This window comes from Megachile rotundata, chromosome 12 (genome assembly GCF_050947335.1).
Source record: "Megachile rotundata isolate GNS110a chromosome 12, iyMegRotu1, whole genome shotgun sequence".
Taxonomy (NCBI): Eukaryota; Metazoa; Arthropoda; class Insecta; order Hymenoptera; family Megachilidae; genus Megachile; species Megachile rotundata.
The window spans coordinates 8329750-8349402 of record NC_134994.1 but is presented as its reverse complement, the minus strand read 5'-3'; the positions used below and the strand labels follow the sequence as shown (position 1 = coordinate 8349402).

The following is a 19653-nucleotide window of genomic DNA, read 5'->3' as shown; positions in this document are numbered from 1 at the left end:
AGTATCAATGAGTACAAAGTACAGAAGTATCAATAATTACCAACTACAACAGTACAAAGTACAAGAGTATCAATGAGTACAAAGTATAAAAGTATCAATGAGTATATAGTATAAGAGTACAAAGTACAGAAGTATCAATAATTACCAAGTACAACAGTACAAAGTACAAGAGTATCAATGAGTACAAAGTATAAAAGTATCAATGAGTATATAGTATAAGAGTATAAAGTACAGAAGTATCAATAATTACCAAGTACAACATTACAAAGTACAAGAGTATCAATGAGTACAAAGTGCAAAACTATCAATGAGTACAAAGTACAAAAGTATCAATAAGTACCAAGTACAAGAGTACAAAGTACAAAAGTATCAATGAGTACAAAGTACAAGAGTACACAGTACAAAAGTATCAATGAGTATCAAGTGCAACAGTACAAAGTACAGAAGTATCAATGAGTACAAAGTACAAGAGTACACAGTACAAAAGTATCAATGAGTACAAAGTACAAGAGTACAAAGTAGCAAAGTATCAATGAATACAGAAGTACAAAATACAAAAGTACCAATAAGTAAAGAGTACAAAAAACAAATTATCAATGAGTACAAGAGTACAAAAAGTACTAATAAATAAAGAGTACAAGGAACAAATTACCAATGAGTACAAGAGTACAAAATACCAATGAGTACAAAAATAAGAGCCCAGAACTACAACTTATAAAAGTACCAAACGAATAAAATAAAACGAATAAATACCACCTCTTAAAAAAAAAGCATCGTACAACGTCACAAACTTCTGAAACGATTTTATTATGGTAGTCTCTGATTTCATAACGAGCTATAATATTAAATGCGTCTTCCACTGCACAAAGTTTATAAGTAATTCATCTATCTTGCGGTTGAAATCAATCCGTTTATCTTCTTAATTATGTAATAAGTGTTCGTATGATATTCAAGCATCAATTTGCGGTATAATATACATTTGTGGAATAAATACACGGTAGCTTAAAGTGCCAGCCATCGACTATGCAAAGCGTTTTGATTAATTTGATCATGTAATATGTAAAACAGTTCCGCTGCTTCTGATAGTATAATTACAGTATTATACTGCGATACGATGCGGTAAATTAATAAATGGAAGACATACAGTGTTATTGGAGGAGATATTAAAATATTTTATGGAGCTCTTCCTTTACTAATTTATTTCTTGTTGGTATATTTAAATTCTACTGATGGCCATATATGTGGACTCCATGTATGTAGACTTTATTATTTTCTTGTATATTATAGTTTTTAGGGATTCTTGTTTACTCATTTAAAGTAAAATATCGCGTAAAGAAATTTTATTATTTTTGCACAAAAATTATGTTTGAAGCAATTAAACAATTGTTTAATATGGACAGTGACTGTATTATACAATAAACTCACTGTCTAATAAAATTAAAATTTAAAAAATTTGAATAGTTTTTAAAAAATTATTTTTCTTTTAAGAGAATTTTCTACAAAATATTTTACAAGCCCAATAAAAAACAAATAAAATATTCTGATTAAATTTGTACTACATAAGTACAATCATACATGAAAAAATTACACAGTAAAAAAATTAATAAATTATGTCAATCTTGCCTCAATATGTCTTCCAACAAAGAGTTGATAAAAGAATATTAAAAAGGTCCATATTCAACATGAAACTATTTCAGACCAAAGCAAAACGCGATGCATCGAAGAACTTTATATATGGCCGAGAGGATCGACTGTTATATACGGTATTGCATTGGCAAAATGCATCGAACCAAGAATAATAATGTCTAACGACGAATAGTGTAGGTCGAAGTGGAATTACCTTCGGGTTGATTCACATTTCCGGTAGAGGTCAGATTTTGGTTGTTTTCTGCCTGGCTGGCCATGGCGTTCAGCTCGTGGCTCTGGCGGAGAACCGACACCCGGTAGAAGTAGTTCCGCCAGAAATTCTCTTCGGAAATTCTGTACGACACGGGGAATTAATCTCGATGTGAAACTTCGAATCCGATACAGAGAGCCTTAGTTTCCGATTTACGGTAATCGGACACCGTTTTGGAAATTGCCAATTAACGCGACCCACCGTGGACTGATTTCATTTACACCGGTAAATAATCGATTCGGGGTTACATACGTATGTCAAGCCACGAGATGGCGCGTGACATGAAGTAAAAGAAGTTTCTCACTGTTAACACTTCTAGTTATGTTTTGGTAAATAAGAATAATGGCAATAACTGCTGAACGCAATTCGTGCAATCTCATTCTTAAGACGCTTGTCCCAATTCCCAAATTGCTAATTTTCTCAATTTCCAAATTCCCTAATTCCTCAATTCCCACATTCCCCAATTCCAAATTTTCAAATTCCAAAATTCCCCAATTCCCACATCCCTCAATTCCAAATTTTCAAATTCCCACTTTCCCAAATTACAAATTCTCAAACTTCCAAATTTCCCAATTCTCACACTCCCAAATTCCAAATTCCCGAAATTCCTCGTCCCCAAATTTCAAATTCTCCAATTCCCACATCCCCAAATTCCAAATTCCCCAATTCCCACATCCCTAAATTTCAAATTCTCCAATTCCCACATCCCCAAATTCCAAATTCCCCAATTCCCACATCCCCAAATTCCAAATTTTCAAATTCCCACATTCCCAAATTACAAATTCTCAAATTTCCAAATTTCCCAATTCTCACATTCCCAAATTCCAAATTCCCCAAATCCCTTGTCCCCAAATTTCAAACTTCCTAATTCCCACATCCCCAAATTCCAAATTCCCCAATTCCCACATCCCCAAATTCCAAATTCCCTAATTCCCACATCCCTCAATTCCAAATTTTCAAATTCCCACTTTCCCAAATTACAAATTCTCAAACTTCCAAATTTCCCAATTCTCACACTCCCAAATTCCAAATTCCCCAAATTCCTCGTCCCCAAATTTCAAATTCTCCAATTCCCACATCCCCAAATTCCAAATTCCCCAATTCCCACATCCCCAAATTCCAAATTTTCAAATTCCCACATTCCCAAATTACAAATTCTCAAATTTCCAAATTTCCCAATTCTCACATTCCCAAATTCCAAATTCCCCAAATCCCTTGTCCCCAAATTTCAAACTTCCTAATTCCCACATCCCCAAATTCCAAATTCCCCAATTCCCACATCCCCAAATTCCAAATTCCCTAATTCCCACATTCCCAAATTCCAACTTCCCCAAATTCCCACATCTCCAAATTCTAAGTTCCCCAATTCCCACATCTCCAAATTACAACTTCCCCAACTTCTAAATTCCTCAAATTCCAAATTCTCCAATTCCTACATCCCCAAATTCCAAATTCCCCAAATTCCCCAATTTCCACTTTCCCAAATTCTAAATTCCCCAATTTCCACTTCCCCAAATTCTAAATTCCCCAAATTTCAAATTCTCCAATTCCCACTTGAGTTGTCCACTTTTCTATTCTGACCAATCGGAACCAACGCTCTTCTAAACAGCTGTGTCAACGCGCCAACTCATGGGTTGGCATCGGTACATACATTCAGTACATACGCTGTCTGTAGAACTGATTATTCGAATCAATCACATGTAACCTGATATGACACATGATTAGAAATTCGAGCTATACTGTGTCTGATCGCGAAAATGCGCCAGATTGGATTATATTGTATGAATTTCAGTCTGTAGTTTTGATCTTCTCTTATGGCACTGAAAGTCTTGAACATTTCTGCAGACGTAGAACACCGATACGGTAGAAGTTAATTAGGGCAACTGTTGACGTGTTGAGATTGCTTTAAACTTTGAATATGTTCTACTTAACTTATAGAAGTAATCAATTTTGTCATCAATTGATATATTAATTTGAAGTTATATTAATTTGTATAAAATTAACATTAAATTTGAATGAATGTTAAAGATGAATTTAAATTAATATTACATTAATGTAAATTTGTATGAATTCATATTACATTAACCTTGAACTTGTACTGATTGAAATTACATTATTAAAATTGAATATTTATTAATAAACATAAAATTAAATTAAAGTTAAATTTCAATTGATATTAGGTTAAAGGTTGGATTTGAATTAAGTGAAGCTTTAATATCAAATTTTTAGTTCAAGTCGATATAACTACAATATCTCAGTGTTACAATGTTATTATATCAAGTTACTTTGTTTTTCAATCACCTTTCAAAAATAATTGTTAAAACACAGGTTTGTAGAATTGATTAAAACGAAATGCAGAGACTTACACTTTGGGTACAAGTTGGAATCTCATATCCTTAAGATTCGGGTCTAAAGCAAGAGTTGCTTCAGCCATTGGCTGCACCGCTTCGAAGTCCCATGGGAAGTCTACGCCTTCAGGTGGGGGCCTCAAAAAGTTGCGTTTATCCTGAAATCAGTGTCCAACTACAGAAACTGCACCCCAAAAACCTAACTACTTATCCCCACAATAAAATCGCAGAATTTCTATACCTACAAATCGGGAGCACTAAAAAAGACACGACTAATTTAGAAATGTTATCTTCAACTTCTTGTAGCAATTCGTATTACCATAGAGATAGGAGAAATCTATCCGCCAAGTCGGCGACGTACGGTTTATGCTTTCATTTCTTATTCTAACAACCCTCTCCATCATCATTAAAATCGCGTAAGTCATTCCTGAATAACATTAGAGAGTGCAGTATAAAATGGACGGGGTGGAGAAGTTTTTCTTAGACTTTTAGATAAGGAGAATCGCGAAACGGTAATTAGTTGCAACGTGAAGTTGGACGTTTGAAAATTGGGGATTTGGGAAATAGGAAGATTTACAAATTAGGGTAATAGGAATATGGAGATTTGGAATAGGAGAATTGGGTGTTGGGGATTTGATGATTTGCATGTTTGGGAATTTGAGGATTTAGGGGTAGAAGGATTTAGGGGTTAGGAAATGTGGCAACAGGGAATTTGGGAGTGGGAAATTTGAGAGTGGGAAATTAGACAGTGGAAAGTTTGAGGAATGGGGGATTTAGGAATGGGAGATTTTGTAGTGGAAAATTTGAGAAATAGGGGATTTGGGAATATGGGGATTTGGGAATAGGGAGATTTGGGAATAGGGAAATTTAGGAATAGGGGATTTGCGAAGATGGACATTTGGGAATAGGGGATTTGAGATTATGGGGATTTGGGAATTGGGGATTTAGGAGTAGGGGGATTTGGGAATAGGGGATTTGGGAATATGGGGATTTGGGAATAGGGGATTTGGGAATATAGGGATTTGGGAATATGGGAATTTGGAAATAGGGGATTTGAGAAGATGGAAATTTGGGACTAGGGGATTTGAGAATATGAAAATTTTAGAGTAGGGGATTTAAGAATAGGAGGGTTTGAGAATAGGGAATTTGGGAATAGAAAATTTAGAAATAGGAAATTTGGGAATAGGAGATTTGGAAAGATGGAAATTTGGAACTAGAGGATTTGGGAATATAGGGATTTGGAAATAGGGGATTTGGGAAGATGGAAATTTAGAACTAGGGAATTCGAGAAGATGGAAATTTGGAACTAGGGGATTTGAAAACATGGAAATTTGAAAATAGGGGGATTTAGTAATATGGAAATTTGGAAATAGTGAATTAGGAAGTAGGGAATTTGAAAATATGGAAATTTGGAAATAGGGAATTTTGGAACATAAAAATTTGAGAATAGGTATATAAGAATTTGTGAATTGAGAATTGCGGACCTACAAACTACAACTTTAAAAATTGAAAATTACCAAATAAAAAAATAAACAAATCTAAATATTTAATAATTTGAAACTAATCTCGAAATTCCCAAACTTCAAATACAAGATATTCCACATCCTACGCCCTTCAACCTCAAAATAATCCATATCTAAGATTTACCACCCCAGCTTCCCAAGTTACGTCACTCCCGTTTACGACGCACGCTCTCATCCGACACCCCATTTTATCACCCATAAATCCCACAACTCAATCCCCAAAACATCCCCTAGCAAATGCACAATAACCAAAAATCCGACTCGTGCGCGACCGCGTAATCCCTTCTCATAATAAAACGGTCCTGTATCAGCGAGTCTTCAACAGACGCGCACTCTATACTCTCCCTCGTTCATGCAAACGGGAATTGAATCGCTCGATTCCGTGTGTTTCTAACGTTCACCAGGAAATCATTGCGGACTCGTCGAACAACAAGCGTGGCATAGTGGAAAGGAATTACTCACCGTAGAGAGAGATAAGCATTCTTCGCGCAATACGTCCTCGTTGGGTGCACCGACCCACGGGGCAACGGCCTCTCCCTTTTCGGTGTGTTTGTTGGCAATGAAAGCCTCCTGTTCTTTGTTCAGTTCTGCGACCAATCTCTGGAATACCATTAAATTCTGCGATTAGAAGAGCGTACAGCTGTCGTCCGTCGGGGACAAGTGTCGCCGGACGTGGAGACAGAGTGCAATTAACGGTGTCATCGATAGTCTGATGCTTCAGCAACAGAAATAGGTATCGCTGTGTTTGGTACGGTGCCGGTTCACTCGGGTGCAAAGTAGGTTTCGTTTAGTTAAGGCTGATATGCCATGTGAACGAGTGACGTATGGTAGATAGCTAATTATACCGTTTGTAATAGCGCAGCGTTTTTGCTGTCAGTTGGCGAAAATGAGCTGGGAAAGTCAATGTAGGGTTCTTTTTGTGGAGTGTAGGGAATGAGATTGGGAGTAGACTCGCGTTATATTGCTGTTTTGGAGATTTGAGAATTGGGGGATGGATTTGGGAATTTGGAGATATGTGTAGAGAGTGAGATTGGGCGTAGACTCGCGTTATATTGCCGTTTTGGAAATTTGAGAATTAGAGGAGGGATTTGGAAATTAGGGGAATATGATGTATTTGGGGATTTTGATATTGGGACTTTTTTTTATTGAAAACGGTGAGAATTTGCTAATTTTCAGAATGTGAGAGTCTGGAAAGTTTTTAACTAGGGAATTTTGATTTTGAACTAGGTAATTGTGATATTTGGAACTAGGGAATTTTTGTAATCTTGAACTTGGGATTTATGATATTTGAAACTAACAAACTGTGGTATGTGGAACTAGGAAATTGTGATATTTGGAACTAGGGAATTTTTGTAATCTTGAACTTGGGATTTATGATATTTGAAACTAACAAACTGTGGTATGTGGAACTAGGAAATTGTGATATTTGGAACGAAGGAATTTTTGTAATTTTGAACTAGGGAGTTCTGATATTTGGAACTAGGTAACGTTAGTATTTGAAACTAAGGAATTTTAATAATTTTTAATTAAGGGTTTCTAATATTTGTTACTAGGACTCGTATTTGAAATTAGGAAACTATATTATTTGAAACTAGATAATTATTTTAAATAATACCTAGGGAATATTGATATCTTGAAATTTAGTAATTTCTTTTCAGATCTCTAAGAATTTAAAAAAATTTGATAATTTTAAAATCTGAAAAATTAAATATTTAAAAATTTTTAAATTACAAAATTTTGAAAGTACAAAAATCTGTAACTTGTACATTTTCCCTAAATTTCCCCCAGAACCTTACCTAAACAACTCTACCTTGCACCCGAATGTACCAACGTAAAATAACGGTATAATACCATCATCATCCAACCTTGTTTTGAATTAATTAACTTGTTCCAATTATATCCGAAATAAAACATAGCGTATCCTAGATGAATCCCCCATTTTGTGTCCTCGAATAAGGAATATGTTTGCACTATACCTTTAGTGTCTCCTTAATGATCTTTTCATATCACTAAAGCGCAAAGACAGCCGACGTTTTAACAGCGCATAAATTATTCATCATACCAAAGCACAAAATGGGGAAATCCGAGCAAAAACTTTATTGCAGGCTATTAAAAGCTATCTCGCTGAATATCACCCTTGAGTTTTATACGCTGTCAAGGAAAATTCTCTTTGGCGTTTTTTCAATAACGAACCACCACCACCGTTTCACACTACAACTACAAAACCGGCCAAATAACGTGTACAAGTTTAATATTTTATATTACAACTTAAGATGCTTCTCTTAAACATCTATGGTGACTTTTACCTAGACATACTAATTTAATTTTTATTTATTTCTCTATATTTTTTATTTCAAACGAGTAGTTTAATTTTATGAAATTTTATAAGTTTTATGTTATAAGTTGTAAAGATTTCCATGCGTCGAATGACCAGGCGCTGCAACTACCACGCGCTGTACTTACCACGCGTCGAATTACCATGCGTCGAATCACCACGCGTCGAATTTTACCACGCGTTGCAATTACCACGCATCGAATTACCACGCGTTGCAATTACCACGCGCTGCTATTACCACGCGTCGAATTAGCACGCGCTGCAATTACCACGCGTCGAATTACCACGCACTGCAATTACCACGCGTCGAGTTACCAAGCGCTGCAATCACCACGCGTCGAATCACCACGCGCTGCACTTACCACGCGTCAAATTACCACGCACTGCAATTACCACGCGTCGAATTACCAAGCGCTGCAATCACTACGCGTCGAATCACCACGCGCTGCAATTACCACGCGTCGAATTTTACCACGCGTTGCAATTACCACGCATCGAATTATCACGCGTTGCAATTACCACGCGCTGCAATTACCACGCGTCGAATTACCACGCGCTGCAATTACCACGTGTCGAATTACCAAGCGCTGCAATCACCACGCGTCGAATCACCATGCGTGAAATTACCACGCGTCCAATTTTACCACGCGTTGCAATTATCACGCGCTGCAATTACCACGCGTCGAATTACCACGTATGGAATTACCATGTATCGAATTACCACGCATCGCAATTGCCACGCGTCGTATTACCTCGCGCTGAACTACTAAGCGCTGCAATTACCACGCGTTAAATGACCAACTACAATTAAACGCTTGCTTCTCTTCTATATTTCTTTTTATCCGGATAAACTATACTAATTTATTTTACCCTTCATTTATTTTTCTACCTTTTATATATTTATTTTTCTACGTTATCCACGTTGATTAAGTGTGAACTGTACGACGTTAGAAAAATAAGCGACGAAACAGATAAAAAGAAACGCCAGGGGTTGAAACAGAACAAATGGAGGAGATCGGGTTAAGGGCGAAGAAAAATGGCCGGCTAAGGACGACAGTAACCAAAAGGATTAAAGACGAGACGTTCCCTGATGCGGAGCTCAAGCTCCACCGGTCTAACCTTCTTATTATCGCACTTGTATTTAGGTCAACGAAGTTCTTAACAATCTCTGGCTCGATGCTCTTGATACCGAAGCTTCGTGGAACATCGATAGCCGACTTAAAGGAACTGATATCAATGTGGACGCCTCGAATTTAGTTAGGCGTAACCACTTCCCTAATTCAGATTAACGAACTTCTTGACGCTGTGTATACCAGTCAGGCGAACTCGAAACTATTCAACTTTCGTCCAATGAAGTTGATTGCGGCCCATTGTGACTCGAGAGGGTCGATACGGTTGACTCTACACTCGATCGAGTGGATTCGATCAAATGTTACTTCTGCTGGCTTTACTGATGGTCAAAAGTTAACTATTTGACTTTCGACTGTTTTCGAAGATTAGGGTTGCTTTTACTACCTTATAGAAATTTACTTTTTTAGGTCGAACGAGTGTGGACATGTGAATCATTATATACATATTTATTTATTATTGTAATTTAAATAATTGTGATTATACGTGTAATATTAATAATTGATGTGTTGAATTATGGTAATGAAGATAGAAGTTACCGACTTTTAAATTAAGCTTCACTTTACCCCATCACTTTTTCATAAGTTGATTGTCAGCTATCGAGACGGGTACTCTAAATGAAACCAATCCTCGGTTTAATCACATCATTCTTTATTTCTATCCTTGATACGTTGACTGTCAATTAGGGATGCAGTGTCAATCACTTTGAAATAAAACCCCACTTAATTTCCATTATTCCTAACATGTCAGTAGAAATGCACGTGTAAAGTCAGACACTCCATGACAATAATTACCAAGTCAATTTTGCTGTAATTAACAGATTAAATGTGTACTGTACATACTATAAATACAGTAATGATATTCAAAGTACAATTATAAAAAAGTACTTCATAGTATTTAATACTATTTAATATTAGTTATAATATTAACATTAATCCTTTCAGCTATTCTCCATCTTATTCAAATTTTAATAATAGATAATCTAATATTAATTCGACGCGTCGAATTACCACGCGTTGAATTACCACGCGTCGAATTACCACGCGTCGAATTACTACGCGTCGAATTACCACGTATCGAATTACTACGCGTCGAATTACCACGCGCTGCAATTACCACGCGTCGAATTACCACGCGTGAAATTACCAAGCGTCGAATTACCACGCGTGAAATGACCAAGCGTCGAATTACCACGCGTTGCAATTACCACGCATCGAATTACCACGCGCTGCAATCACCAAGCGTCGAATTATCACGCGCTGCAATCATCATGCGTCGAATTACCGTGCGCCGAATTACCACGCGTTGAATTACCATGCGTCGGATTACCACGCGTCGAATTACCATGCGTGAAATTACCAAGCGTCGAATTGCTACGCCTGAAACGACCAAGCGTCGAGTTACCGCGCATTGCAACTACCACGCATCGAATTACCACGCGCTGCAATCACCAAGCGTCGAATTACCACGCGCTGCAATCACCACGCGCTGCAATCACCACGCGCTGCAATCACCACGCGCTGCAATCACCACGCGCTGCAATCACCACGCGTCGAATTACCACGCGCCGAATTACCACGCGTCGAATTACCACGTATCGAATTACCACGCGTTAAATTACCAAGCGCTAGAATCACCACGCGTAGAACTACCAAGCGCTGCAATTACTACGCATCGAATCACCACATATTAAAGACTCAAATGGCCGTGCACATAAGGATTTTCGATTGGATGACTTTCAAGACCAGTAAACTCTGACTCCACAAAGACCTTGAAGAAATATACCCTGATGTATTAAAGATAGAGTACCCTGTGGCGCCAAGGCTCACGCTCGGCTAAGCCAGCTCCCTTATTATCGCTTGTATTTGGGTCAACAAAGTTCTCGACTTCTCGCAGACAGTGCATCGCCGTCGCGACGATAACATTCTTCGTCGACCACCGACCATCGATCGATATTTTTGTTTCGTTGGTTAGCTACTGAAGTTAACCGACAGCAATCACCGCCCCGAATAAACGACCTTTACCACGGACAGAAATTGTTCGGGAGATCGACCGCCATTTTTCATATTTTTTTCTCTCCATACGCTATACATGGAACTTTTCGTTGTTTATTTCTACTACTGTCTATGGATTTGACAATTTCACGGTGTAATGAAACACGTGCAAACGTTTCACCAAGCCCTTTGGGCCGGAGATGAAAAAGGGCTGAAACGGAAAATGGGATTTTTGTGGGTTGATTGGAAAAGATGAAAAATTTATGGTTTGGGTTGCTGTGCTTGCTTAGAAATTTGATTGATGGAAGAAAAGTGTTCTTTACTTTACTTTGGTTATGTTTTGGGTTACTTCGCGTTATATTGCCATATGTTGAATTATCACAAGGTTTAACGAAGGTTGAATTATTAAGTAGTGAATTAATACATGCTGAGTTGTGAAGAATTGTAGTACTATGTATTGATCTATTACGTTTTGAATTAATAAGGGTGGAATTATCAGGTGTTGAATTATAATGAGTCAAACCAAGCGTTGAATTACCAGGTATTGAACTATCACTAATAGAATTAGCACAGGTAGAGATACCAAAAATTGAAGTACTATGTAATGATTCATCACGCTTTGAATTACTATGAGTCAAATTACCACGTACTGTATTATCACGTGTCGAATTACCATGTGTTAAACTACCAAGCGCTGGAATTATCAAGCGTCGAATTACCACGCGTCGAATTACCACGTATCGAATTACCATGCGTCGAATTACCACGTATTGAATTACCACGCGTCGAATTACCACGTATTGAATTACCACGCGTCGAATTACCACGCGTCGAATTACCACGTATTGAATTACCACGCGTCGAATTACCACGCGTCGATTTACCACGCGTCGAATTACCACGCGTCGATTTACCACGCGCTGCAATTACCACGCGTTGTACTACCTCGCGCTAAACTACCAAGCGCTGTAATTACCACGCATTGAATTACCAGGAGCTGGTATCACCACGCGTTGAATTACCAAGCGCTAAAATCACCACGCGTTGAACTACCAAGCGCTGCAATTAGCATGCGTCGAATTACCACGTGTCGAATTACCACGCGTCGTATTACCACGCGTTGAACTACCAATCGCTGCAATTGCCACGCGTTGAATTACCACGCGCTAGAATTTCCAAATACTGAACTCCTAGATATCGAATGACCAAGCATCAAAATGATCACTTATTGAACTCCCTCCCGTCAAATTACCCCGAATTAAGCTACTAAGCGCTAAGACACTCCCTATGCAATTACCAAACGTCGAAATACCTCGCATTATATCGCCAAAATCTTACCACAATAAAAATTTCTATAAACCTTGCAATTTTCCTCTTTACAAAAATAAAATGTATCATCACATAAAGTCCCAAAGTTGCCCTCTGCCCTTAATACAATAATTTCCGTATGAAAGCAAAGGGTGTACAATAAGTGCGCCAGTGGCCCAGAAAGCTCGGTTTATTTTTATTCAGCAGTAGTCGATGAGCGTACGTCACACTTTTACAATTGTGTGTACGCGTCCCCGGTGGATTTTTACAACCGTTGGTCACGCGAATAAACGAGTCAGCCATAATGTCGGGCGCACAGCTTCGACTCATTTTCCACGTGCAAAGCAGCAATTATTTTTCATGGTTCGGGTACAACGGGACAGCACGATCTTCGGTGTTCAACATTACCGATCGATATCAGAAATTGTATGCCTGACGACGTAATATTCATAAATCAAGTAAATGAGCTTCGTGTGTACAGTCAAGGATCAACAAGGAGCGAACTGTACCACGAAATTCTCCAATGATATACAGCACCGTGGTTGGTAATTTGAAACGCGAGACGGGAAGTACCGATCATTTTCTACCGTGACGATAGTGCATTAACAATCGCGGACTGTTACGTTATACTAAAGCTTACATCATGTTAATTATTACTTCGAATGGGATTTCCATTTTCTATGCACGGAAATATTAATTGAAACTTTCTTGTTATTAATATGGCCAGGGTAAATTAGTGCCTGTGCTACGTTTAATTGCAATTATAACTTTATAATTATTAATGTACTGTTAGGGAGTTGTTTTATAGTTTCTCTACTCTCCACCTATTTCTAGGTTCTCTCGAGGCTCTCCCTATATTTTCTCTAGTCTTTTCCTAGGTTTTCAATAATATCCTTCGGTTTCACAAGGGTGACAGGGATTATTCTTCCACGGAAGTCATTCTTTTAATTTTTGCTGGATTTCCTGTAACTTGGTCTTAGGTTCTCCCTGGGTTCATTAGAGTCTCTCCCTAGATTTTCTTAGGATTCCACATATCTCTGATCTATGGTCACATCTTAGGTTCTTTCTAGAGTTCTCTTTAGTTCTTCCACCAGTTTCCTCTAGATTCTATAGTCTCTTTAGACTTACTCTAAGTGCCACTCCCTTAGGCTTATAATCTCTCCTTAGGCTCTTCCTAGGTTTCTCATAGTCTCTCCCTGAATTTTCTTGGTTGCTAGATTCTCTATACTTTCTTCTCAGGTTTTCTCTGAATTCTCTCTAATTTTTCTCTCAGATTCTCCAAGTTCCCCCTTTACAAGGTTTTTCTAAGTTTCTTTATTTGATTTTTATAATCTCTCCTCAGGTTCTCCTCAGGTCCATAGTCTCTCCCTACGTCCTCCTCAATTGTCCCTAATTTCTAGCTCCTCTAATCACTCTAATCTGACCCGAATTTCTTTCTCCTCCTCCCAAAAATTTCCCCCAAGTTTCAAAAATATTTTCAATAAAATTCACAAAAGAATTTGTATTCTACAAGTTCCAGAATACATTTTCCAAATAAATTCTGTACCATACATAATAAAGAATTACTCACGACATAAACCCATATGCACAATGTCCTTTGTCGTTCTGTACGATCGTACACGCGGAAGGAAAGTTATACATTCCACGTTTCGAGCGAATACGAGGTGTCTGTTCGAAGAATGCTATTGAATTCTTCAGCAGACGCTATTTCATTTCTCCAGGTTGTCCAACCCGGATCGATTCCATGGATGTGATCCGTCAAGCCGGAAGATATTTCTTCAGGTTTTTCGAGCAATGCTCTCCTCTTCCGGAGGTCGGAGGCCCGTGATATAGCAATATGACCCGTTAAATCAAATTTCTGGTGACCGAGTAATGGCGGACGGGAAGCTCCGGCCTTCTCGATGATATTGTGGTCGTAGAGATAGTTTCAGGGTGGTTGGTCTTCATTATCGTTAAAATAATACTGTTTGGTTAGAAATTCTTGTACGGTTTTAATACAGTTTCTTAGTTTGAAAATTCTGAGAGTTTTAATAGACTTTCTTTAAAAATTGTAATGTATTTTCTTAGTTTAAAAGTAGTGATTCGATTATAATACAGTATCTTTGTTTAAAAGTTCTAGGAAAATTATAATATATTTTCTTTGATTAAGAAATGTAATACAGCTATAACATATTTTGTCACTTTAAAAATTCTAATATAATTATAATATATTTTTTCAGTTTAAAAATTCTGATTCAATTATAACATTGTTTTTGAGTGAGAAAGTTCTAATACAGTCACAATATATTTTCTCAAATTAGAAAATGAAGTACAGCTATAATACATTTAATCATTTTAAATATTCTACCATAACTATAACACATTTTGTCACTTTAAAAATTCTAATATAATTATAATACATTTTTTCAGCTTAAAAATTCTGACTCAATTATAACATTGTTTTTGAGTGAGGGAGTTCTAATACAATCACAATATATTTTCTCAAATTAAAAAATGAAGTACAGCTATAATACATTTTTAATCATTTTAAATATTCTACCATAATTATAATATATTCTGTCACTTTAAAAATTCTAATATAATTATAACACATTTTCTCACTTTAAAAATACTGCTTCTCAGTTAAAAAGTTCTAAAAGCTCTATTTTCTGCATTTTCCGTATTAATCAATTCTGAACGTCACATACACCCCTAAAATGGAATCCGAGCATTTTTCAATTAACGCCAGTAAGCAAATATCAATTAAAAACTAGCGTAGAGTCGCTATAATTACTTTTCACGCCAAGAATATCCATTCTCCAGTGTATTCAGAGAACACAACAAGTAAAATCTTGATGTGATTCTCGTTTCTCGTAATTTACCAGCGCGTACACGGAAAAGCACTTGGCCGACGAGCAGATTTTCATCTGGAAATTTCATTTTACATCTTAACGTGGATTTTCCACGCGAGTCGACGTTCTTAACGAAAAATGATTTTAATCGCGCAGCTGGTGAGAAAACCTGCACATCTTCCAACGGAGAGTCCTGTATTACGGTCACGTGGAAGCGCGAAACGTGGCGCGAATTCTGGCAGATCTTTTCTTGCTCGGAGTCGTTTCGAAGCCATGAAATTACCACCTGGGGATTGAAATTATGGGACAGGAAAAGATGAAAGCGGAGGAACATTCGTGCTTATCAAACTTTCAATTTTTGGTTCCTTCTGAGGATTCTGAAAGATCGCTATTCTTAAGTTAATTTTGGTATGAATAAATGTAATTTGATATATGCAATTTGACTTCAAAATTGATGTAACATAATGTAATTATAAGTTGACCAGCAGCTGTAATTTGATACATATGTGTAATTTGATATATGTAATTTAACTTCAAAATTGATGTAACCTAATATCATTGTAACTTGACCATAATACCAAATTGCAATTGGAAACTGAAATTCAATATGAGAAGTTGTAATTTGATATCTGTAATTTGATATATGTAATTTAGCTACGAAATTGATGTAACCTAATGTTATTATAACTGCACCATAATCTAGTACTAGGTAATAAATCTGATAAAACGTGTCCATATGTGATTATTCATATCTGATAATTCTAATAAAATGTGTACACATATGATTATTAATATCAAGTAATTCTATTAGAATATGCACACATATGATCATCAATATCTAACATGTGTACACACACGACTATTAACCATCAAACATACGAACAGAATTGTTAATTACAAACATGTATACACGTGAGTATATGTATAAACATTTCACCTTTCATGTGTACACATGAATACATACGTGTATATGAAATTTAATATAGACATGAGGATGAAACATGAAGATATTAGAAATGATATTAAAAACATGAAGGTGGTCAAAGTGATGGTAAAAATGATATTGATATGGGTGGTCATTTTGCATGTTTAAAATTTTAACACATGTAACATCAAATATGTGCTTCTTCAATTTTTTTAATTATATAATAAAGTATGTGTATATTTTACTGAGACACTGTGAATAAGTAAAGTAGTACCCTATTAATAAATGCAGGATTAAATTATCAAATTTAATTGTATTAAATAATGCAATTCTTAAATTATCACAAATATGGAAAACACTAAATATTAAAGTGAATATTTTAGTAATATAAGTTTATATCATTTTGTATTAATGTTAAAGTACAGAATTCTATTAGAAATCTCAGGGTTGTGAAATACCGATGCCATATTGGTTTCTGTCAAGTTGAGCATCGGGTTTCAGAGTGTTTCGGTTCTTATGATTTTGTAACCTTGATATCGGATCCTGAATCCGCCTTGAGGTTTTGATAACAGTTCCAGCACCCTTAAGGTGTTCGATATTGGGTCGAAGGATGCGGGATTTGAAATTACTAACTTGATAGGTAGTATAGGTTCCTGTATAAAATTTCAACTTCATACAAGATGTGGATGTAATAGAATAAAAATACTGTTCACACAAAATTTTGAATAAAGAATAACAATCCTTAGCTACAAAATTCTAAATAAAATAATAAAGATATATTTGTATACAAATTCTAAATAAAATAATAAAGATACAGTTGCATACAAATTCTAAATAAAATAATAAAGATACAGTTGCATATAAATTTTAATAAAATAATAAATATATAGTTGCATACAAATTCTAAATAAAATAATAAAGAGGCAGTTGCATACAAATTCTAAATAAAATAATAGAGATACAGTTACATACAAATTCTAAATAAAATAATAAAGATACAGTTGCATACAAATTCTAAATAAAATAATAAAAGTGCTGTTACAAATACAGAATTCTAAAAATTAAGAAAACTAACAATTTGAGTTTGTCTATATAAATAATTTATGTTCAACCCTCACCAATACATATTTAAAATATCAAATATTACTCCAGATACAAAATTCTAAAAATGTTAATAATTCAACTTTATTTAACCCTCAGCTAAAATATTAATTTTAAAAGTTATTAATATTTGTCTGACACAAAAGAGCTTGTAAAGCTCCGCTTAAATTATGAAAGGATAAAACTGCGCAAGGAGCAGTAAAATCCTCGCAACAGGTAAGCGAAGGCCATCAAAATGGACAGCGATCTATGGGAGCACATTTTCTCTCGACAATCTTCCTGCCGGGTTATCAGGGGTCGATTAAACCCAGCAGTTCCATCGGAACGAGCCACTTTTATTTATTGTGTTGAACGAAAGCCCTTATTTCGATAAGATTTCCACTCCGGACGTTCTTTTTCACCAGAAGCACCGACAGCCTTTCAATCGAGCAGCGATTTCTCCACGAACAACGATCCCGCGTCTGTCTCCGAGGACAGCTGTCAATTGGCACGTGTTATTACGGAGAAATATCGCGGAAGAGCGTTGTTAAAAAACCAACGCCCATTGACGAGCATCGATGAGCATCCGTCGCTTGCACACCGACCCAATTTCTGATGGAACAAGGCGACGAAACAGGCTCGCCAGAAAAGCTCCGCAGTCCCCGGACAAAGATTCTTTCTTTCAGCTGTTAAATCGTCGTCATAGTTATTAGCTTGGAATTCGGGTTACCTTCGTGACTTGGCAAACTGGTACCAATCAATATCCTTGCTGTGTTAAGAATCGAATCGCTACGTCATTTTTTTGCTCAAAAGAAATGGTTTGTAGGAAAGTTACTTTTGACGTGGATTCTTTTGTAAGGATTCTTTCAAGTTTTATTTTTGCGAAAATAGGGACGTTTAGTGGATGGTCTACTGGTACCATCTTGTGGTACGTTCTTTGTACTTCAATTTTTATTTGAAGATTTTTTTTGTGGGAGTCATAGTTTAGGAAATATTCAAGGTAGAAGCTCTTTAGGAGGTGATTGTATTCATATACAGGGCGTTTCATAATTTATCTTGAGATTTTTCTATAGGTCGCACAGTTTAGAAGATATTCAAGGTAGAAGCTATTCAGTAGCTGACATATTGTATTAGTTACATATAGGGTGTGTTATAAGGTTTTGCATTCAGTGCTTATATACAGGGTGTTTCAATATTTGAAGATTTTTCTATAGGTTTCACAATGTAGAAGATATTCAAGGTAGAAGGTATTCAGTAGCTGACATATTGTATTAGTCATATATAGGGTGTTTCAATAAGATATTACATACAGTATTTATATACAGGGCGTTTCAATATTTATTTCAAGATTTTTCTATAGGTCTCACAGTTTAGAAGATATTCAAGGTAGACGCTATTCAGTAATTGAAATATTGTATTAGTCATATACAGAGTGTTTCAATAAGATATTATATACAGTACTTATATACAGGGTGTTTCAATATTTGAAGATTTTTCTATAAGTCTTATAGTTTAGAAGATATTTAGGCTAGTAACTGTTTAGTAGTTTATATATTACATTGAATAGTTATATACAGGGTGTTTCAATAAAATACTGTATTCAGTAGTTATATACAGGGTGTATCAATAAAAAATTGCATTCGGTAGTTATATACAGGGTGTTTCAATAAGAAAATGTATTCAGTAGTTATATACAGGGTGTTTCAATAAAATGTTGTATTCAGTAATTACATACAGGGTGTTTCAATAAAATATTCTGCTCAGCAGTTACATACAGGGTGTTTCAATAAGATAATGTATTCAGTAGTTATATACAGGGTGTTTCAATAAAATATTGTATTCAGTAATTACATACAGGGTGTTTCAATAAAATACACATATATATATCTCTGTTATTATATCGTACAATGCAATTAAAACAAACAAAACTTGATACTATGTCAATCATTTTAAAGTCACAAATACTTGAACCAACATCAATAGCCATCATCTAATAATTCCCTCATCATTTTCACATTAGCTATTCATTCAAAGTGACCACATTTCATTAGAACACCACGTGGCAATTTATTAAATTAACCCAAAATAAAAAAGTGTTTCAATAACCTACAACCGAGTTCCAACCTGAACTAATCAGCAGTCTTTAAACGCCTTTTTACTAAGACATCAAAGGAACCGTGTCTTTAATCTTCGGATGCACCTAATTACTATAAAAGTTTAAAGGGTTTAATCATAAATAATCATCATTCTCTCAGCGATGTGTAAATGTTGAAAGGAGCAGAAT

General features: G+C 35.9%; 1 protein-coding gene across 5 annotated transcripts in view; it reads right to left on the bottom strand.

The window, feature by feature from the left end:
- Sap47 (Synapse-associated protein 47kD) overlaps nucleotides 1-19653 on the bottom strand; it is a 134124-nt gene that overhangs the window by 14531 nt on the left and 99940 nt on the right. For all 5 annotated transcript variants that reach the window (XM_003700817.3, XM_012279794.2, XM_012279792.2 and 2 more), the window contains exons 5-7: nucleotides 6231-6368; nucleotides 4264-4403; nucleotides 1841-1980 (exon numbers count right to left, since the gene is read on the bottom strand). In XM_003700817.3, the coding sequence (XP_003700865.1) occupies nucleotides 1841-1980; nucleotides 4264-4403; nucleotides 6231-6368 (418 nt within the window). The remainder of the gene's footprint in view (nucleotides 1-1840; nucleotides 1981-4263; nucleotides 4404-6230; nucleotides 6369-19653) is intronic.